The sequence below is a fragment of the Haemorhous mexicanus genome, chromosome 17 (assembly GCF_027477595.1).
Source record: "Haemorhous mexicanus isolate bHaeMex1 chromosome 17, bHaeMex1.pri, whole genome shotgun sequence".
NCBI classification, from domain to species: domain Eukaryota; kingdom Metazoa; phylum Chordata; class Aves; order Passeriformes; family Fringillidae; genus Haemorhous; species Haemorhous mexicanus.
This window is the reverse complement of record NC_082357.1, coordinates 5,390,091-5,413,275: the sequence shown is the minus strand read 5'-3', so window position 1 is coordinate 5,413,275 and position 23,185 is coordinate 5,390,091. Positions and strand designations below refer to the sequence as shown.

The 23,185-nt window shown below is 43.3% G+C and overlaps 1 protein-coding gene across 2 annotated transcripts in view; it reads right to left on the bottom strand.

Moving 5' to 3' along the window:
* ABAT (4-aminobutyrate aminotransferase) overlaps nt 1-23,185 on the bottom strand; it is a 48,738-nt gene that overhangs the window by 2,650 nt on the left and 22,903 nt on the right. For both annotated transcript variants that reach the window (XM_059861531.1, XM_059861530.1), the window contains exons 3-15: nt 15,811-15,908; nt 14,945-14,974; nt 14,220-14,337; nt 10,290-10,339; nt 7,474-7,554; nt 7,268-7,360; nt 6,800-6,862; nt 6,241-6,304; nt 5,474-5,622; nt 4,121-4,258; nt 2,775-2,942; nt 1,905-2,051; nt 784-895 (exon numbers count right to left, since the gene is read on the bottom strand). In XM_059861531.1, the coding sequence (XP_059717514.1) occupies nt 784-895; nt 1,905-2,051; nt 2,775-2,942; nt 4,121-4,258; nt 5,474-5,622; nt 6,241-6,304; nt 6,800-6,862; nt 7,268-7,360; nt 7,474-7,554; nt 10,290-10,339; nt 14,220-14,337; nt 14,945-14,974; nt 15,811-15,908 (1,311 nt within the window). The remainder of the gene's footprint in view (nt 1-783; nt 896-1,904; nt 2,052-2,774; nt 2,943-4,120; nt 4,259-5,473; nt 5,623-6,240; nt 6,305-6,799; nt 6,863-7,267; nt 7,361-7,473; nt 7,555-10,289; nt 10,340-14,219; nt 14,338-14,944; nt 14,975-15,810; nt 15,909-23,185) is intronic.

Below are 23,185 nucleotides of genomic sequence, written 5' to 3'. Positions count from 1 at the left end.
TATTACTAAGCTGAGCTTAGCCTCAAAGCAGAACCTTGGTTTACCATGAAACAAACCACTTGCCTTCTCTCCCTGCTGGCTTAATTTCCAAGAACAAAAAATGGTGTCTTTTACACTATAAAAGTTTGTTTTCACCACAGTTTAGATGCACCCTGCCTGCTTCTTTCAAGAGATAGGAGTAACAGCAAAAACAGATAGCAGCAAACACAGGGCCCACACAGTTAAAGAGAGACTTTTAGGTGTGGACCCCAAGGTTCCCCTCTGGATACCTGGGCCTGTCTGCAGCTGTTAACAGTTCTGTGGGGAAAGAGGGATGCCACTGTAGATCCGTGCCCATTTTAGGCACTCGTATTTCATCATTAGGTGTTCCTAGGTATAGGAATTATGTATTTATACAACTCATTGTTCTTCTCTCTGTGTTTTCCTGAGTGACATTGACTCTCTTCCAACTTTCCTGTTTCTGGAAGTAAGCCATGTCCATAGGCACCTAAGGTCACCGCAGAGGACTCTGAACCTGATGTCACAAAATCTCATCCCTTACACAGATCTCTTCTAGTAACCTCAGACCTGCAGAGGCTGGTAAATGTATGCACCATGCAGCAGACTACTCTGAGGGCTCTGACAACAAGTATTTCCAGAAAAGCCTAAATCCAAACTTGTCATTTCCCTACTGTCCTCTGATACTGAAATACTCATGCAGGATATGAAAAGAAAAATGTGAACCATTACCTTCACATGTGAATGTTACATGTGAAGCTCATCCACACACACAGAGTTTCTTACCTTTGTTTCTGGCTATAGTAATTAACTTGTTTCTAGTTGCATCATTTGGAGTGTCAAACGAACAGAATGTTCCCCTTCCTCTCACTCTGCTGATGAGATGGGGGTAACGAGCCTGCAGAGGGAGGAGAGACAAGCACATGGCAGGTGCTGCAACAGAGGGCACCTGGTGGCAAGGCTGGCTCTGCCAGGTGGAAACCCTGCTGCCTCCTCGCTCCACTGGAGTGGAGCACAGTTCACATGGCCTCCTGTCCTGCTCAGCCTGCAGAGCCCACACAAAGCAGGGAGGGAGAATGAGTCTGACCCATGAGCTGAGTCAAGTAAAATATTCTTTGGAACAAGCATAACACACCTTATTTACATCTACAGTGGACTCCAGGAAAACCTGAGCATAAACCATCTGCACTGGGGCTGGAAACCAGCTCACTCTTACCCTGCTCTGAGACACTTGCCAGTAGTATCTGCATGACTTATTCTCAGTCACAGTCCTCATCTTTTGGAAGAGCAATCTCTTGGATAGGACTAGTTGTATTCTGACCCTCCAATGATATTGTACTATTCTCTGTTCTCCTGCCTGCTATGTCTTAAAGGTATGGAGAGAGCAGGGACTGTGTTTGGGATTATTCTATGCCTTTGGGAGGTGAGCACCTGCAAGCTGATCTCTAAATGCCTGTCTGTAGAGCTCCACAGTAGAAGCTGTAAGGAATTGCCCTTAAACAAGGGAGGGAAAGATAGAATTTTCTTATTTCAACAGCCCAGCAGAATTGGAACAAAATATGAAAGGAACTTCCTTTGAAAAGAACTTTAGGACAAGGAAATACCAGCTGCTCAAGGTAGCAAAACCTTCTAGCAAAGTAATTTAATTAGTACATACCTTCAGATATTTTGGGGATCACCCTTCATATTGGATTAAGCTATACAAACCCAGCATTTTTAATTCAGTAAAATAAAGTTTACTTCAATACTTCTAAATGGGACACAGTTATTAAGGCCTGTGTTGAAGTTACTGTAATGGTCTAGACCCCAGCTCTAGCTCCTCAGCCCAAACATTTAAACTGGATGAGGTCAGATCCTACTTCAGTGCCAATTTCTCCTTCTTATCCACAATCCTTCCAGATGTTTACCTGCAAATCCAGCAGCCCAGTCAGCAGTGCTTTCCCAGCGTGGGTTGCATTGTTTAGAAGGTCTTCTGTTTTAATAACCTTAATGACTTCAGCAAGCATAAGGTTCTTGGATGGATCTCCAAGCCAGGTGTTAAAAATCCGGTAGGGCTGGGGAAAGAGTGGAAAAAGAGTTGTGGAACATGTTAACAGGGAAATCACTATAAATTGAGAAAAGCAAGGCATCACACTGGCAGTGAAAACATGTATGAAAAGACATGCACTAATCTCACCAACCCCCCTTTTCTATGTTGTAAAGCAAAATCCCATTGCTGAGCTGAAACACAGGGTGATGACTTCCTGCTTCTCTTTAGTGCACTCTGCCTTGCTACCCCTGATGTCTCACCAAAACACAGCTACAGATGACAGGAAATCAGCATCACGATACAGGCTTTTACATCAAGCTTTATGTTCTTCCCATTAATTTGACTTTTCATTTATTACATCTAAAATGTCATTAGTGCAAAGAAGAAATTTTGCTGACAGAATCTGTAATGCTGACATACAAGCTCTGAAATTCCCAAGTTGCCCTACAGGAGAAGGTGTCAGTTTGTGGTTGGATTTTGTACTGAAGGTTTATTCCATTAGGCTTAACCCAGTTCTCCTCTCCCCCCCCACCAGCTTTATGACCTTGGTGACTGACAACAATTGGAATAAAAGTGAAGAGGTGATGACAACTATTGTGTAAGCACACAGCAAGTTTCTGTAAAACAGCAGCCCCATCCAGCTGAACCGGCACTGCTGGAGGAAACCTTGTCCCTTCCAAGGATATCATAGTCACTCCTCAGGGGCTCACCAACTAGCACAGCGTCCAAGTATCATTAAAAATCTTACAGCATTTGGCCTGAACTCCTCTTTGTGGAAAAATCCTCCTGTCATCATCTTCTTACTGAATGTGACCACATCAGCTGGGTCATCCAGGCCCCAGTGCTCATGTGCCCAGAATTTTCCTGTGCAGCCACCTCCCGTCTGCACCTCGTCCACCAGGAAAGCACAGCCATGCTGCAGAGACACACAAGAGGAGCAGGGAGTGTGAACCCCCCTTCCCAAACGAGGAACACCTCCCTTAGTGAACACATCAACACAAGCCAATCATGGGCTACACCCCTCCTTCCTCTCCCTTCACTGCCCCAACCTCCCCTCCTCAACCCCTGCACCAATGCCACTCCTGTGTCAGATTTCACAATTAAAAATTCAGCTCTTTTTTCAGGAAGGCACTAGAAACTTGTTTTCTACCCATACTCATCAAGTACATGTTTTTATATAGTCTTAAGCATGTCTAGAGGATACCTGAAAATATCTGGGAGGAGCAGAGGTGACATTTTCCAAGCCTCTTAGGGAAGCAGAGTGTCATTTCTAGAGGCTTTGTTTGTTGGAAATATGAAGTCTCTGCCCCTAGTCAGAGTTGGGTATTATATGGCACAGAGGCAGTACCAGCAGCATGAACTGGTCAGTTTAGGGGGCATGAAAAGCTGCCTTTTCAGACAATTCTGCTGAAAGAGCTACTTGTGAGCTGGCAGTGTGGGGTTTTTATGTGAAGGACTACTTTGTCCAAATTTTGTGACAGGGAGAGCAAGCTATATCATAATTCTGTATTTAAAAACAAAGGGTAAGTACTTTTGGCAGCATCTCTTCAGCACACAGATGTTCTGAGGGTGAAAAAAAGCATGGAGTAAGTATTACTGAGGGTCATAGCTACTAAATAGGTAACTTTACATTCCAAATATCAAGATATCTGTCCTTTTCATTGTTTTATTGGAACATCAGCACTATGGCTGGTCCCAGGTTGCATTTCAGGGTTTTTTTTTTTGCAATTAAAAATATGTCATTAAACATTTATACTTTTCACAACCTGCTTCTTCAGAAATTGAACCTTCCCAAGAAACTAGCATGATCATTTAAAGAACACACCTGCAGAATTCATAGCAAATGAATCAGAGTAATTTCTCTCTCACTACAAAATTAGAAGATTATTTATTGGACTGAGGAAAGCATTAGTGTGAATCAAATGGGAGAGAGCAGGGATTGCTGGTATGTGGTACATACCTACCCTGACTGCTGCTAAGGAGGCCTCTGAAACCCTCCAAGAGCCTGGGGCAGGGGAAAGCCTCTGGAGACACCCACAATGTGTGGGTGTATGTTTTAACTACCCCTGAGTGCCCAGAGAAATGTTTTATTACCTTTCTGGCAATATCTCTTAGCTTTCTGAAGAAGTCATCTGAAGCATGATTGTCCCCACCCTCTGACTGTATTGGTTCCACAATGATTCCAGCCACAATCTTCTTCTTTTTCCTGTACTTTACAATCAGGTCTTCCACCTGTAAATCAAACACTTATGAATGCACATCCTCCTTCCAGAACATTTGTACATCATTTCCTCCCAGCTAGATTAAATCTCATCAGAACTTCAACTTTGCGTGGAAATTCCTGGCTATAAAGGTACCAGGAGGCACAAAGGATTAATAAGTGGTTTCTCCAGCATTTACCACTGCCTTGTTGTTCCTGAATGGGTTTAAACCATGTCCTAATCACACTGTAACTAGTTGCACATTCCTCTGCAATGCTGTGAAAGCTCTAGCCAGGTTCAGCTGGCAGTGTGCTGAGCACCACTGCAGCTCACTGGGCCACTGCTCTCATTCCACCTAAGTGATATGGGATAGATTTTGTGTCAGAAACCAAACTTTGCTCATGCATTAGAAAAGGCAATCTGGAAAATTCACTTTTTCCAGTCAGCCACTCCAGATATATTAAAATTAATCAGATAAAATAGTGCAAAAATCCTGTTGTTGTAAGGGGCTGACAGATAATTCTCATTAACTTCTAGTGCCAGTTGCTGCAATTAATGGTGTGTTTGTGCCTGAAATTCCTCTCACAGCCCTCAGGGCCACAGCCCCTGCAGGCTGTGCAAAGCAATGGTTTCCAAAGGGGGCCAGTAAGCCCAGCACAGACTTGCTAAGAAAACGTTTGGCTTTTTGGTTTGTTTGTTTGTAAAATAATGGCATTCAGCATTGCACTTCTCCCAGCAAAGCTACCCTGGGGCAGCCCCAGGGAGGGCATGTGCTGTGCTGTGCTCTCTGAAGTGGGGCAGGTTTGGCTAAGTGGACTCACAGGTCCATCCCTGCACAATCAGAGCTTTATGCCAGAAGCTGCCATGGAGAGGCTGGAAAGGCTGAAATACTCTTAGAGCCTGTGTAGAATGTGCAACCACTCTGCAGAGAGGGTTGGTTATCCAGAGTGACCCACACTGTGCTCCCTCTCAGCCCATGGCCCTTTGGCAAGAGCTTGCAGGTGAGTTCACTGTGATGCAACCACGTTCTGAGGGTGAAATTTCACTTTGGTGTCACTCATGCAGCCCTGAAGTTCCAGTGAGCTGGCAGGGAGAAAGGTCTGACTGTAAACAACAGTGAATGCTGCTCCAGTCACAGGCTGTTCCAATCCCTGAAAACATTCTTTTAGTGAAAAGCACTAATCTTACCAACACTATTCATTATTTCAAATCAAAAACAACAGAAAGCTGCCAGGGAATTTTTTACCTCTTCTAAACAACGGGCTTCTTCCTGTTGATTCTCTTTCACAAAGTCTTCCAGGGGATACTTTAGCCTTGGAAATGGAGCAATAGGCCAGTCCAGTGAGGGAATGTCCAGTTTGTGAATTGCTTTAGAGTGAGTTGTAGCTAAGCAACCTAAGCCCAGAGAGGGGAAAATTAAAATAATACCCATCTAGGACCAATAAAAGAAAAAAGCCACCAGGAGATGAAATGGCCTGATTGTAGAGGTCTCTTAACTGCTCTGTGTTTTTACTGTCTTCTGAAATACTGGGTCATTGGATTTAGTCAGGCTTAAATGGATTGCTCTAGATCTTAAGCATCAGTTTCCACATGCACTGTGTTCCAGAAGAGCAGGAGAACCTCTGTCAGCCTGAACAGGTTGCTCAGACAAGGTGGGCTTCACCCCTCCAAAGACACAAAGCTCACAGTTACAGCACTCTCAGGTAACATGCTTAGAACAAGGACTGAGCTGATATAAACCAGTAGAAGTGAGTGACAGCATGTTAGTGGTGATTTTAGCCCAGGAGGTAGATTTTCAGGAGTACAGTCAGGAAACTGCTCATTCAGAATGAAGATAAGAGCCTATCTGAAAAGAATTTTTCAAAAACCACAAAATCAATTCCTACTGTCACTCAACCATTCCAGTGCTGGTGGAGCTTCCAAGGCAAACCTTAACGAACCTGCAGCTTCTCCACTGGTACTGTGTGGGTAAGGACAAGCACAGTGAACTGAGGGGGACAAGGGACAGCTTACCCAGGGTCCTGCCGTGGAAGCCACCCATGAAGGAGAGCATGGCGTAGTCAGGGCAGCCAGGGGGCTGCAAGCAGAGCACACAGTGGGGTCAGCCAGGGGCAAACAACCCCCCTCCACTGCCCCCTGAGCTCCTCTTCCATCAGACACCACAAATTGTTACAGCCTCCCCTTCAGCAAGCACACTAGTCACCCCAGCCCTGCCCCAGGTCCAAGCCCTGGGGTTAGCATGGATGAATCCTTGGTGTGGAGGTTGTGGCACAGGCAAGGCTGAGCCTTCAGCACAGTCCCCGCTTTGTACACAAACAGGAGCACGTGTTTGTGGGGTGGCTGTGCCTGGGGGTGGCCAGGGGGCTCAGAGAGGAGAGGCTGGGGCTCCCCTGTGCTGCACCCCCATGCATTCCTGATGACTCCCTGATATTTATTGGGAGCAGTCTGCATTTCACCATTTCCTAAATGTACAAAGCCCAGATTCCATTTCACATGTACTTTTCCTCCTAATCTTCCCTTCCAAGCCCAAACCAGTGGTACGTCTGTAGGTGTGGTAAACAACAAATGTTACCTGGTTAATCATGCAAGATTCCAGTTCTTCTTTTGTGACATTATTATGGCCCCTTTCCTTGTTCTGCAAAAAACCCAAACAACCGAACATGAGGGTTCTTGTACTTGTAACCAAGGCATTTATGGCTGAACCACAAACCAGGAATGCTGGTATTCAAGACTGGATTCAAGGAAAACCCTGTCTGTGGCTTTCACATGCTGCCTACAATCTGTATTTTCTTTATTTCCTTTACCTTATAACTTCTAAAGTTGTGTCAATATAAAGTAAAAGCTTAGACAAAGAGGTTTTAGTAAGGATTTTATACTAGATTGAACATAAACAACATCATGAGCAAGACAACCTCCAAGCCTCACTTTGTTTTGCAATAACAATTCTGATTATGAGTAAGCACTCATTTCTACATCTAAACCTACAAAGATGTAGGTTTACTTAATGTTTTTATGTAGGTTTACTTAATGTTTTACTTACTCTGTACCACATGAATATTGCTTTAAAGGCATTTTCATTAGAGCAGGATCCACAAGACATGGTCATCACCTGTGACAAACCCTTAGGAGCCACCTGTCAGCAAAGACAGAAAATCACTCTTGAAATACTGAACACAAGTGTAGTGCAAAATGCTAATAACAGTGGTGATAATAATAGTGATCAGTACACAGGTATCTCAAACTTACTGACAGCAAAGACTCCTTCAGTTTTTCTGTAAAGTTCTCTGGAGGTAAAATCCCTAGGGCAGGTCTGTTGATAAAAGTGCTCTAAAAAGATAAAGGAAGAGGAATTGTTAGGTCTTACTATCACATGGAAAATATGCTGATATCAAAGCAGTTCCATTTTATTCTAATCATAAATACCAGGCAGAAATCTGTATCATGACACAAGTGGTTTTAGGGTAAAGATTACTATTCCTGCCTTAGCATATGTTTTTCTGTCTAATCCTTACCACTTTATTCTTGCAGGACACCTTAGGAAAGGTGCATGCTGACTCACACTGACATTTCCTCCTCTATATTGCCATTTTAGCTGCTCAATCTCCATTTTCCTTATACACAGGAAATATGCTTTAAAATCTTTATGACTTGCTTTCAGTTTGAGTAGCTAAATTCAGTTTGGATAGCAGCATTTTCATCCTTACTGAGCTTCAAGACAGAGCATTTTGGAACACTGGCAAGGTGGAGCCAGGCTCCAGGCTCTTCAGTGGAAGATGAGAAGCCATGGGCATGAATCAAAGCATGAGAAGTACTGATTTGGGTATAGGGAAAAGGTTTTGCAGTGAAGCAGTGAAATAGGCTGCTCTTTTGGAGGTCTTCAAGGTCCCAGATAAAACCCTGAGCACCCTGGTCCCACCTCACAGCCACCCATCTTGGAGCAGGAGGTTGGCCAAGACACCACCTGAGGTCCTTTCCAACACCAATGATGCTGCGAACTGGCCACATCAGGATTCCCACCTTTGGGAAAGGTAATTTTGGTGTCAGGGAACAGCAGCCTGCAGCCCACGCAGGGGTTTCTAAGGAGCAGCTCTGAAAAAAGCCCCTCAGCCTCCCCAGTCCACTAATGGAGATGAATGTCACATTTATGCAATTAATTTAAATTGTGTCATGGATTAAAATTGATTCATTGCTGCTCTTGGTCTTTGTGGGTAATCTTATTTGATTCATACTGTGCTACTCTTTATTTTAAATTAAATTTTCTCAGAGAAGGACAAGCTCAAAAAATTTGCCAACTGCCAAGCAGCTTTATTTGCCCTTTTGTTTTTTGTTTTTCTTGTTGAACAAGTAATGGCTGAAATTAAAGGCTGAGCTTTGATAAGTTAAGTTTCAATGGGTCTCCAGTGGACACACAGCTCATATTTTCAGTGCAGCTCAAGCTTGCACATTTATCAGCATCCTCCAGTCCTTCTCCTCAGCACACATATTCATTCCAAGGGGTGTAAGTGGTCACACTGCACCTGCAAGGACATTTCATCAGGATTCCTAGGGAAAGCCAAGTATCACACAAGACAGAACACTGATGTGCTTGGACTTTGTAAATTGTTTAAGTGTCTTACTTCCAAACACTGTTACAACAGACTCAAGCTTAAAAGAAAATCTAAGCAAGGCTGTTAATGACAGGTTAACACGAAGTGTTTGTTTAGTAGCTATGAGAAATCTAACTTGACTTTTTATCTCAGTTCAGAAGTAAATTTTCACATCAAGTTCAAAAGAGAAGAGGACAAATTTGTTGTGAATTTGATTATGGGTTGTCACAGTCAATTGACAACATTTGCCATTAAGCAGAAAAGAGTATTTTTATTTGTAGTTAATGAGATACCCAGAACTGAGAATTGACATCAAGCTGCTGTGGGCTCAAATAAACAGCTGCACATTCTGTGTTTATAGCTGGCTGTAGAGAGGGCATGTGGAGCATTACAGACAAACCAAATGAAAACTCCTTCCAGGAAAACACCAACCCCTTTGCTAACACTAATCAAAGCTGTGCCTCTCGTGTGGGACTTTGGAGGAATTCCTTCACTGCAGGCTTCCAGGAGTGCCACCTGCCCTTCCACAGTGGGGAAATCGGCAACTGCCACCAGCAAATGGGCTTCTTGATTTTTTAAATTGGTTTGGGGATTTTTGTTTGTTCATTTTTTAAATCTGGCTTTGCCTACTGTTGCATTATAGTGAAGATATTATTCTCAGAAATCATCTGTATGAGTTAATAAAGATGATTAAGTTAATAAAGAGTTAATAAAGTTAATAAAGAGTTAATAATATTATAAATATTAGACCTTCCAAAATATCCAGATCTGCCTTTGAATAACTCTAGCATTTCTAGTCCTGGGTTTTTTGTTTGTTTGTTTGTGGTTTTTGTTTTTGCTTTTTTGTTTGTTTGGTTTTTATTTATTTGTTTTTATTTGTTTGGGGTTTTGTTTGTTTGTTTTTAACTTGAGGTATTTTAGTCCTGGGAAAGGCAAAACTTCTCACCTGAAGACATGAGTACTCCATAAAGGAAATCAGCTCAGGGAACTCAAATGTCTGCATTTCTTTGCCCTGCTGGAGGGCACTTAGGAGATGGGAATCAGTCACTATCCCCAACTTCAAAAAAACCCATTAGCTTCCCACAGCATTCCAGATGTTGGACACCATGCCCAAGATATTATATTCTCTCTCAAGGTTTTGGGCTTGCTCAAAACCTCTTGCTCAAAAACTCTTCAGAAAACATGGTTAAAATTATTAATTTGAGATGCTAAGTTTGAACTAGGATTTAAATGTGGCTGCAAATATATCAAGTGCTTGCATCACCCAAATATTTACTTTTTGTAAAACTTCCCAGAGGTTTTGGTGTAAGAAAACACCACAAAGCTCTTTTCATCTAGTGAGAAGTAAAGCAAGCAGATCCTATCATACATTAAATGGAATCATTAGCATTCACTATCAGTCTAAGGAAAAAAGAGAAAGCCCACAACAAGGAGAGAGAGAACTCCTTCACGTCCCTCATGTTCGAATTCACTTACCAGGTTCTGGGGCTGCTGTAAAAGCTTTATCAGAGAGGGATGGCTGTAACCTAATTAAAAAGAACAAAGAAAGAAAGCAGTTCTTTTTATCTGGTTTCAATGAAGTAATGCAAAGCATAACCTAGAGAATAACCATAACTTCATGCTTGACTGTTTATGTGTAACTTGTATATTTTTAACTACTGATAATGGGACTTCTTTTGAAGTAGGACAAACCTCTGGGCTCTTTGTCCCTCAACAGCCTGTCTGGGGGCAGGGCCCAGCACAGCACTGCTGTTGGGAGCTGTGACACACTCATTTCCTTACTGTGACAAAATTTTACTTGAAAAAAGATGCAACAGTTTATCCTTCTTACTAAGAAACTAAGCTTCAGTGCTTAATTTATACCCATTGATAGTCTAAAGGATAACTTGCTTGCTTACAGGCAAAACCAATTTATCTGCTGTTAAGAAAAATAATCTTTGAAGGAGGCCAGAAATTTCGTTTTAAGCCTGATCTCTAATGTATGAAATACCAATGCCAGAGATTAACATAATCTTTTAAATCTCCTTGTAGAAACAGTTGGAAACCTCATCTTCCCTACTGCTCAAGAAGTCAGACAATGGTGATTTTGTTCCAAAAGCTTATTGTGCTTCTGAATCCCCATTTCCCTGGAATGACAACAGCCCTGATTATCCTGTTTGAGCAATGGAGCATTAGGAGACTGTGTTAACAAAACAATTATAAATTCAGTTTTGAATATATTAGCTGAAAACAAAGAATATCCATATTGTTTTAGCAGCATGTCATGCTGATAAATCTGTTAAAATTTATTATGAAGATAATAATACTGGCTATTTGGGACACAGAACAACTAAATCTGCATGGCATCTGCTGTCATGGGAAGAGCTGTTCAGCTAGAGGAATGACACATAGAGAGCTGAGTCCTTGAGAACTGCACCTGTGGCTGCCACTGAGAGCCCCTCTGAGAGTAAATCAAGTGTTTCTGAAATCTCCAAAGCACAGCTACTATTGCTCAGGAAACTCCAGGATCAGCTCTGGTGTTGCCTGTAAGAACTGTGGCTGGTGATCCCATAGATGGATGCCACTGTTTCAGAGATACCATTCTCTACATAACACAAACCTCTGCCACACCTGCTTTACCCTTCTGCACCCACACAGGATCTCTCTCCCGTTCTCTTCACTTCAGGCCAAGGGGTCTGGTCTTCTCCTAACACTCCCTCATCCTTGTGCCTCCTCAGAGGGGCCCCAGGGAAGGAGGAGAGGACCCTGAAAGCCCAGCTGCTGTGGCAGGGGCTGTGTGACAGGAGCTGAGCTGGCATGTGGGTTCACAGGCAGGAAGAAGTAAATGCTTGAATAACCTTTCTGTAACTGTGGTAGACGAGTCAAACAGCTCCAGGCTGGCATGGCACACAGGCACTAACTCCTTGCAGTGCCATGACCAGCACAGGGCTTTGCAGTGTTACAAATGTGCTCCCAGAGCTGGCTCTAAGGAAGGGCACCTGCCCCATCACTCTTGCTGGGTGTCTGGATCAGAGTGACAGGAACGTACATGTCCTCCAGGCTCATCAATGTGCCTGTCTGCAAAAGGAAAAACAACTAGAGCCTGCTGAAATAATGAGATGGAGAAAGCCCAAAGAATCCTTTGAACTGGAGCAGCAGGCTGCTGTCAATAATATCAAACTACACCTCTCTGCATCTCCCCAAACAAAACATACCTTCCCAGCGCTGGAAAACACATTGTTTCATTTGCTATTCCAGGATGTTTGCTGGCAAATATGTCAATAACATCCTTCTTACATTTGGATCCATGGGGTTTTTAACTCTATTAGACAGAATAGATGCAGGATGAAAGGACAGCTGTCCTACAACTGCCCATAAAAGTGTGGTAAAAACTATTTCAATTTTTGTTTTTCAGCAAGAGACAGCCTAGAGCATCTTTGCCTAGAGATTTTTTATACTTTATTTCTTATCTCTCCATACAGGCACTTATTACTTCTCAACCTCTGCTGATAAATATATTCTAGTGTAACAGATCATTATTAAATCTTGGGGAGTCCTGACAGATTCATGAAAGGTTTTATTGGATTTACTTGCAGAGAGATAAGCACAGATGACTAACAAGCACCTTGTGATCTTGTTTTGCTCTCCCAATCCAGGCCCTACCTCTGTCACCAAGAGGGACATTATTAGTAACCTGGGCAGCTTCAGATAATCTTGTCATTCAGCACAACTGAAACATATAAATTAATTTGTGTGTTAGGCTGAGGTCAGCCTATAAGTATGAAATTTCCATTTACTCTTTGTTGCTGCACATCCCAGAGCCATTATCTGAGAAAGTGAAAGAAGCACTGCACTGCAGCTCCTTTGGGACTGAGGAATGTGTTCCTGAGGATAAAACCCAGCTTGTCCTTGGGAGGGCATTGCCTCATGAGAAGGAGGGCCTACATGGCTTAAGAGGTCAGTCACAGCACTGGAGTCTTGTCCTATGTCACCAGTCTCAACCAACCACAGAAAGTAAACTGCAGAGTCCCTACCCACTTCTGCCCATTAAGAAACTCTCTCCTCCTTAATACTTCAATATTTTATACCCAAAACTGTATTAAAAGAGGTGTGCTTGCACCATCCAGCTTCAGAAGGTCAGAAAGCCCCAGTGCACTTTCTGTACACTTTGATGCTTTTGGAGTACGCACTGACTTTCATACTTTGGAGTATACATTTGACTACATGAGTGAGATTTGTTTCTCCAAATAAATTTCTTGTGTGAAGAATGGGAAGCCATGTAAATGCATCTCCTTTCCTAAAATCCAAGCTCATTGGCATCCAAGCATTATGCTCCTGTGCCTCGCCCCTATTTCCTCATGAGCAGAGGCCGAATTATCTCAGTGCAGCCTGAAAGATAAAAGCAGTGAGAACTTGTGTTGGGGGAAACAAACTACAGCCATTGCAGGGGTCTGGAATGATTTCACTGACTGAGTGCTACAGGACAGCAAGAACACTGCCTGCAAAGAAGGCTGGGGTAAGTGAACACCCATCACAGTCACAAGGTCTTAGATGCCAGAAGTTTGGTAACAACCTGAACATCATCCAATTCTGTTTCCCAGGAAAGGAGGCCGGTAGGGATGATTTTGAGTCATCACAGTTTCTATACATAGCACAAGATCTACCTTTTAAATTACCCCAGCACTTCTGCTCTTTTTGCTGCTGCAGGAGTGTATTTTTAAGCAGCTGAGAGGAACCATGGATGAAGAGCAAACAAACTGGACTGAAGTGAACTCCTACAGAAACCTGCATGCCTTGCAGTTGGGGCTCACATTTCTGCCTTGCTTCTGCTTGCAAGGCTTCACAAAGCAATCAGCTGACTCTGCCAGGCACTTGCCAGGCCCTGTGCCTGCTCCCCAGATAAATGAGCTGCCACCTTTGCTTTCAGTCAGCACCACAGCTCAGCACTGGGCTTGTTTCATCCTGCTGCAGTCCACATGGCCCACTCTTTTTCCCCCCACTTATTGAGATAGAAATGTTAACTAAAGCATATAATTTCATGTTAAAATGTCCACATTATGCTTGTTAATGTTTAAAACAGTAACATACTGTTACAGAGTCACAAAGTCATAGATCCAAGCCAACAAAGACAACCTGAATTGTGGAACTTGCATTTTCAAATAGAGATTAATACTACAGCTCTTCCTGGCACCACTATGCACTTTGAGAGAGCTTTAGGAATAGAATTTGTAGTTCCTCCAGCTATCCAAACCCACCACTACACAGCAGTGAGCTGTCCCTGATCACAACAAGGTGTTCATTATGTCACTTCTGTTTTTTAAAATTAATCAACCAACTTCCCTGGTAGTGCCTGAGCTAAGAAAATTACAGGACAAAACAAAAAAGGTTGAGGACAAAACAAAACATTTTGGTACAACTGCCTCCTACCTATTGGGATGGAAGAAATCTGAGAGTAGAGATCCAACATACGATTGCCATCTACATCTACGAGGTAATTCCCTCGGCTCTCTTCATAATTGCAAAAGAAGTGCACAGCTTCTGCATTCTTCAGGAAAAAAAAAACAATTAGTGCTTTCAAAAGTAGTAGTATGTAGGAAGGTGCAACTAATGGTTATACAGCCAAATCTGATAAAAATATCTAATGCTAGGATAAAAAGACACATTATATTCACTGCATTGGAGTAACTGTACAGCTATTTTTATAATGACTGTTAAAAGGGCAAGTCTTTACTTTTTCTACAGAAATGAAGCACAGACTTGGAGAAATTGCTCATCTTATGAAGGCAATATGTACTCAGGCTGACATATTTTTAAACTCAAGCCATAATATACCTTGTTTTCATTGGCCACTCTGTAACAAGTCTGAAGTTTTTCTTTAGACACACATAGTTTAAACACATATGCTGAAAAAAATATCCCTGATCCCTAGCAGTCCCAAATCCCTAGCAAAATGATCCTGCAGTATTCAAAATATACCACAAAAGATTTTATTCAAATGCATGTATAAACCACACATAATGTACTCAGTGTGGAAACCTGGAGTCAGTGTTTCACCTTTCTTTGTGGCACAAACATACAAACCAGGATTTTAAAAAAGGTTCTGAAAACAAAGTGTTAACACCCCCCAAAACACAGAAAACTTGACAAATTACCTGAATGCCATTCAGCTTCTTCATTAATTCCTGCACAAAAACAAATGTCACAGTCTCATGTGTGTAATTAGCAAACACTGATGGAGAATGTTTATTTCTTTTTTATGATCCCATAAATCATATGCAAACTTTGTAGTCCTGTGTGCTTACCAGGCAACTCTACCTGCCACAGGAACTTTCATGGTGCATCTTGCAAATATTACAGTCAAAACTATGACCTGTGGCATGCAGAGCTAAACGGGCTGCAAACACAGTTTAACTGTAAATCTCCAAAAAGGGAAAGCTGCCTCTTCTATATTGACCAACTGAACTGAGAAAACAAGAGAGAAATCAGAAAATAAGAGAAGCCAGAGTCACACAGAAGGGATACTGGTACATTGGTTCTAGAAAGACAGCTCCTTTTTATTAAAAACTACAAAAAACCTCACAAAAACCAAAACCCACCACACGCACAAATGCTGACTCTGCCAGAGTAAAACAACACCCAGCAAATTCAAACTCTTGCTTCATTTCAAAACCTAAGAATTATTTCACATAATGAAAAGTTTCTATTTCAGCAGGAGCACAAGTGACCAAGCCTGATCAGACATTGTATTAAAATGATGCTCTTTTGCTTTGAATTATTCTATGGAAATGATAATTATCATATGGGAACTTGGCAGTTGAGATTCAGATCTGCCTCTCAGAGAGGGGCATTTTATTCATGAGCTTTTAATTCTCAACCTCCTGATAAAAAGGGGTGTAGACTTATGGAATTATATTTATTCATATCAGATTTAAGGTTTGAAATGAATCTGTTTTCTAGCAAGTTAGACACAGCTAAAGACAAAAAAAAAAAATCAAGCTACTATGCTTTGGAAACTTACTCTAGATCGTGGTCCAGGAACTTCTGTCTTCATCAGAGGTCCATCATAATCAAAATCCACGTCAATTTTAGCTGCAGCTTGACTGATATACCTGTGTCCTGTAAGAAATAATGAAAACCTGAGTACAGACCATATTTTCTGTGCTCTCCTTTTAGAAGATACATTCATACCTTGCCTGACTGAAAACACTTGACAGATAAGACCAATTACATTGAGCTGTCTGAGGTGAACTATGTATCTCATCTTTGACCAGTCTTAAAATAAAACAAATACCAGTGAGGTGGCCTAAAAAAACCAAACAAACAAAAAAAAACCCCAAAACCAAAACCAACAAACAAAAAATATCCCAAGGGAAATCACAAGGCAACCCTAGAGAAACAGAGGCAAAGCACAGGAGGATTGAGAGCACATCTCTTTCCATCTCTTTTGCTGAGTCTGTCCATTATGCCCTGTGCAACCTTTTGCCATAAATAATATGCCCTGTGCAACCTTTTGCCATAAAACCTTTTCCCACTCCTACACAGAGATGCTCAACTACCAGTAATAACCAAAAAGCCTGATGGAGTCCACAGGAAAAATCCAGTATGATGTTTTTCACTAGCCAAAGAACTCTCTTTGGGAAAGATTTGTCTGAGAAAGGTAAATGGCCTTGTCTCACATAGACCAGCATCCTGCAGTGCAGCTCTGAAACCTGAGGCACAATCCGTACCAGTTTTCCTTCTGATCTTGCTGGTTTTTATCCACGTGTAGGGAATCATAATAAACTTGACACCTTAATGAAAACAAAAGGCAAAAATCTCCTGTGCTTTACCAATAACAGGCTCTGTTTCCCTTTCTGAAACAACTGTTTTAAAACACAGAGTTTAGGCAAACTTCATATGAAGTGTGGTAAGTCAGTTCTGGTAAGCATGTGTTCCAAATATGTACATATTCCACTAAGGGGATTATGGGATAATATGGGGATTTTACATTTGCAAAAAAAGGAAATACAGATACCAAAACTCTACCAAGGTGACCAGCAGACTATGAGCTTGCTCTGGTTACATATTGAACTAAACCAACATTCTTGGCAATTACATTTTTGTCATGGAGCATCTGCAAGCCTCTACCCAGCACGGTATCAACAAACTGATCTTAATACTTTTAACCTGGGGAATCACACTGGGACCTGAAAGAAGAGGGCCTAACTTTTTTAATATCTGTGGCAGGCATTTTTAAACTTTGGATGGCCCAAAATGAAGATCCTTAGCTCTCCTTGTCACCAGCTGCAGCTCAGATCCAGGCTCAGCATGGCAAGTCAGGCAACACCAGCTTTGGCCCAGGGCACTTGGAGCAGCAGGGTCTGAAGGTACCACTCACCACATCCTGCTGTGCCAGGGCCATGCTGCCAGGTGCTAAACCAATAAACTGCACCCCAGTTTGGCAGAGGTGCAGGGAAGGAGATGCCTGGGCAGCCAGGCCAGCAGTCAAACACATGGAAATCCCTGGGGTGCAGCACTGCCACGAGAAACCCTGGCAGCACCACTTCCATCCATACCCACCTCTCACTGCCAGAGCTCTGTTCCAGCATTGTACTGAAAATGTTTTGTGTTTGGAAGTAATAGTTGTTAAATAAACCAAACATTTATCAAGGAAAACAGAAGGTATCCTGTGATACTGCTCAGCAGTGCTCCGGGCACAGCCACTCAGCAGAAATTTCCAACAGTGACTCGAGACATTTGCCTCAGCTTGTGTCAGCCCAAGCTGGGATGTCTCAAGCAAGAATTTCAAGAAACTATTTGGAAAATCACCACCCTTTGAAAGCATCTTTGAGTACTTAAAGTCACTGCTCATCTTGGGAAAACGTAGTGTGCAAAGATGATTATTCTCCCCAGCTTTAATTCAGATGCGTCAGTGCCTCTCTGCAAAGCTATTAATAGGTTTTGTTACAGCAACAGCATTTTTGTGTCATTCTGTTTAACATTCTTGTAAATTGGAGACTGCATGGCAACTGCTCCACTGAGGGGGGAAAGCTACTGCATATAAAAGATCAAAAGGTGACTCTGTTGGCATAGCCAGGGGACATTGGGGGCACACCGGGGCTGTGCCAGCCACAGCACTGACACACAAGGAGCTCTCCTGGCTAAGGGCATCTGAACAGCACAGACACAAACTCTCACTGCCATATGGCCCAAGACTTCTGCAGCCCAATGCTCCCTTGGTCCTCAGGGACAGGTCCAAAGCCTTGCTGTGACAAAGGCAAAGAAGCCCAGCAGTTTGGAGTAGCTGAGAACGACTTCAGCAGTTTTCTGAGCACAGGGTATGGCCCCAGCCCTGCTCCCTTTCACAGCCCATTTCCTCCCTTCCAGCCTCACCACTGCCCTTGCTCTGCAGGCCAAACAGGAGCTCAGGCCACTCTCCAAAGGCACAGAGGAGGTCAGAGCCCTGCCAAAGGCAGCCTGGGCACCCCTACCTGGGCACTCATGGCTTTCTGGCACCCCTCTCTCCACACCCCCTGCAAGGCTTTGCTCTGCAGGCCCTGGAGAACAGCAGGACACGGGTGCTGCCTCCTGCTCTCCAGTGCCTGTGGCCCTGCTCACAGCACAGCTCTAGGACGTGGCTGCTCTCCTGTAAAGGCTTTTCCAGGCACTTGGACAGGGTGATGGATGGCTGCATCAATACTTGCTTTGTTTAGCCTGGAGGAGGATTTCAGGCCATGCTCTGTCTCCCTTGCTTCCCCCCAGCCCTAGCATCAGCACCACAGTCTCCTAATGATGCAAGAAAATGCAAATAATCAGGTCACTCACTGTAGTGCTTCATCCCCTAGGAAACTGCAGCAGGCCCTGCTCAGCTGGCATTTCTATCTTGAAGGTACTCAATGAGCTTTGCAACTCAGCCCAAATTTTTCCTGTTGGACTTTTTAATATCAAACAGGATATTTAATTTAATATTACCCTGCAATAGAAACCCTGAAGATGCAAGATACAATTTAATTCAGGCTACTGCAACTGGATATTTGGGAGTTTTAGACATTTGCAGGCCAGGTCTGGATTTTTGCCTCCCAAAAAGACAGCAGAGATGGGACAGGTAAAAACTGAGATTGTCACTATGACCAAGCAAGGTATTTTCTAGAACTGAGAATCCCTGGTGGCTGGTCCCTAACTAACAGCATTGACTTTGTAGTAAGAGGTAATCCCTTAATTTTCTGTTGACATCTGAATAAACTGCCTTAGAAAAGGGGATTTTGTGTTATATTATCTTAAGAACAGGAGCAAATGACATAGCCTCAGCTCTCATGTTACAAGTGTGTAGAGCTAATGGGCTCTGACCAAGTGTCCTTCTCTAAAGAAGCATTACCAAAGCTCTTAAATTACATTTAGCTGACATGACCAAGAACAGCACCCTTTTTTCCCTGGCAAACAAAGCAGTCTCTTTTTTATCATGGCAAAAGTCAAAACACAAGCACAGGTTAATGAACCTCATTTAGAGAGCACAGGGGCTGAACAATTTGCACAGAATTTTCTACCCATCCCATTTAAAGAAGGTGGGCATAATAAGTTAAATTCTATTTTTCTTGCAGACTTCTCAAAGTTCTCATCACACATCATCTTTCTGAACACTTGAATAACACCAGCAAATTATCACATCCTTCCTTTTCATCCAACAGGATGTCATCACTTGCTAGGAGGCAGAAAAGATTATTTCCCAACTCTGCTTCCCCACACTGCCCCCCTTGCTCTCCAGGGGTCCCAGTCAGCAATTTTAATAAAGTGCCACATTGCCATAGCAACATAATTAATATAAGTGCACCCTGCTAATTTGGGGATGCTGGTAGTCACAAAGCACCACTGCTGGCAGGTCTGTGCTGAGCGCTGATCTCTGATAACAGAGCTGCAATCAAGGCAGGGCTGGAAAGAGCTTGAATCTCTCATGTGTTGACCAAAAATAACACTCCCATTAGCACAGTTCCTGAGTGTACAACTGGATGTTAGCTGGGAGAAACTCCAGTGGAGGCACTGAAAGGACAAGGGTGTAATGAAGAGAAGGAACAATTCCAAGGAAAAGGAAAAGAAGAGGAATGAAAGCCCATGCTGGCATTAAGCAGAGCTCTCAAACACAAGTGTCTTGCTGTGAAGGGCTGTAGAGGGGAAGCTCTGCAGTGCTCAGGGAGGCACATGCCATGTGCCACACCACTGCTGCCTTGTGCAGTGCAGACAGGAAACCTCCCTTGCATGCCCTAGGCTTCTCCTCCACAGTGTCAACCAAACCACCTTCCAGAAAGAATATTTAGAGCATGGAGGCCCTGACAGCCAAAAGTAGGAGGACTGTGATTTCCTCTGAGTCCTCTTTATGTGTTACAAGTAGAATCTGTTACTAACAGATCTTGAAAGGGAATGGCAAAAGGCCAGGCTAGCTAGAGATGTTTGGGAAATGAACATCACTATTGCATAACATTGTGAAAAGTGAGATTGCTATTTACAGAGTGCTTATGCTGCAAGATCAGAAGCTCTTCCACATGGGATTGTCTGTGTTTCAGCACTCCCACATGCACACTTTGGATTCTCCAAAGATGAAGGAAAAAACTAGAACTACACAGGCCATAAAGGAGTGGAAATTTCCGGAAGAAAGAACAAGAGAAGTTCTCCTTCACCATCCCAGCACAATCCCAAACCAACTCCTCAGGAGAGTTACAGGTCCATCCAGCCACTGGTCTTGTAGTTCTTGTGATCTGAACCAGTTGTAACATCCTCTCTCTTCCAACAGTTCAACAGCTACAGAGCTCACCAGGGCACCTCTGGAGGGGAACAACCAAGCACAGGGAACAGCCACGTGAGAAAACAGCCAGCACTGCTCCAGCCACCCTCTGTGGCACAGAAAACTGGATAGGAATATCACACTCACTCAAGGAACTGAGAACAGCAGTCCCAGCTTGGACTCTGCCCTGTACCAGAGCCTGCTTACAACAGGTTTCATGAGATTGTTTTTATATAGCTCAGTTTTTTTGTGGAAGTGTTTGATCAGACAGAAAAGTAAAGGTTCCTCAGTCCAGCAGGAGAGGTTGCACTCCAGTTTCCAGGGCTCCAGTTGAAGCTGACCTCAAGCTGACCTCTACAATCCCAAGAAGGGCATTGTTCTCTGTTTCTGCCACACATCCCTCACACAAATCCAGGCTGTTCTCTCTGATTTCCTTAGGGAGGCTCTTAATGTACAAACCAAATAAGAAAAAGTAAAATGTCTTAGGGAGGATCAATACTGGAGACAAAAGTGTGACTGAGAATAAATCATTCTCATGGCTTTCCAGCCTCTTTGTGGTAACTGTGATGGGAACAAGTCAATAACTAGTATGAACATCTCTCAGACTTTACTGCAGTGCACCCAGGTGCTAAACATTATTCTCCTCTCCAGAGAGACAGGAAACAGGCTGAGTTAGGTGAGGTACAGCCTCAACAAGTGCTAGTGCACTGCACTGGAAGGACACAGACTCTGGAGGAGAAAAACTGAACCTACAAGGAGAGACTCAAACAGAATTCACCAGAGAGAAAAGCATGAGGTCTTGGGGGAGACAACAGTTATCAAACACCTTAAAGGCTGCTGCAAAGGAAAAATAAACATTCCAGCCTGCAGGTCCTTTGAGGGCAGGACAAATAGCAAGGGTTTGATTTTTTTCCTGTTGTGAAACTTAGGCTAAATATTAGAAAAAAAGTTTTAAAGGTAAGGTCAGTCCAGCAATAAACAAATTGCCTGGGGAGGCTGCAGAAGCTGCAGAAGAGATCAGCATACTAGAAGGGCATGGGCATGCACTAATGCAAACTGATGCTACCTTCAGGCAGCAGCCTGACCTTCTGCCATGCTTCCAGTGCAGGATTCAAAGACAAATTCAACCCCTTTGGGTAATCAGCAGGAAACTGAACTACATCTCTGGAGTGCCAGCCTGTCCTCATAGCCATGGTACTGCCCTACCAGCCAAAAACCAACTGCCTCCAAAGCATGGAGCCAGAACAGCTTTCCTGCTGCAGTGCCCAGCTGATAAAACCAGAGCTGGCACAAAGGGAATAAACACTGACATGCATACAACCAGTTGTGATCAGCTTGCAGCACACCAGGCTGTCAGGAAAACTCAATTCAGGTAGGATGAAACTCCAAGATACACCCTCCTTTCTCCATCAGCTGCCTCTGCTGGCCCTGCCTGGCTGATTCCCACAGAGATTACAATGCAGAGGCTTTGTAAAAGGAAGATTAGGTTAGTTAATCACTCTATTGTCATTCTGCCACCCTTCACATTCTAGTGAACTTTATCTTTGAGGGCAAACTATCAAGCAGATCAAACAGAGAAGGAAAACAAAAGCATACCTGATTAAGGACTTATTTTCAAGAAGGGCGTGATACTTACAGGCTTCATATTTTTGGGTAAAATTTAAGTTAGGTATTGCTTATCATTTATAACATATTATCATGTGTTTTGTTTAGCTTTTGCATTTTGATCAACTTAAATTATTTCCATTTTCCATTTCTAGTTTGCTTGCCAGGGTTTAACATTGTGTGGGTAAGGAGAACAGTGTGCAGTGGTTAAGTAACAAAGATTTTCCAACTAGAGAAATAGTCAAGGATGAAAAAATCTCTTTGTGTAAATTAATTTATTGTAGATTCAAGATGAACAGGAAGATTTTCTTAATGCACACACACAACTGAAAAATGACAGCCTCCAGACACAAAGACCTACCAAGAGGCAATCTATTCCCTCCTCTCCACCTCCATCCCCCCTTGGCAACTCTGTCATTTCATTATCCACAAAAAAAATAAATAAATGTACCAGCCCAAATGGCACTGCAGGATTTCTGTGGGAGTAATGTACAGTCTCTTTTTTAGCCTGTAAAGCTCTGAACTCAAGTGCTCAAAAATACCTTGGAGGAAAGCACTCTGGAGCAGAGAGCTCCTGGATGTCACCCTGAGCACTTCCCTAAAAGCCACAGAGCCCAGCACACTGCAACCTGAGCTGGGGCTCAGGGAAGGGCCTGGAGCTCCAGCTTTGGCTACAGCCACCAGAGCCTCCTGCCTGTTCTGTGGGGCAGCAGGGGCACAGGACACAGCTCCTCCTGTGAGGGGCTCTCCTCTTGCTCCACCATTCCTGTTCTCTGCTCACTCACACAGGTGCTCAGACCCAAAGGCCACAGGTCCCTTACACAGCCTGCAGCCAAGGCTCTCTGTTATTTGTTTCAGTATTTTAGCAGGCCTGGAAGTTTCCTGTAAGCAAGGATGGATTAATGGAGCCCAGAGTTGCCTTCCTTTCTTCTGGGATGTACACTCCCTCACTGATGCTGAGAAAGAAAGAGGAGTTTGGGCACCTGCCCTCCACTGCCCACCTGCACCTCTGTGCTTGGGAAGCAGCAGGAGTTGT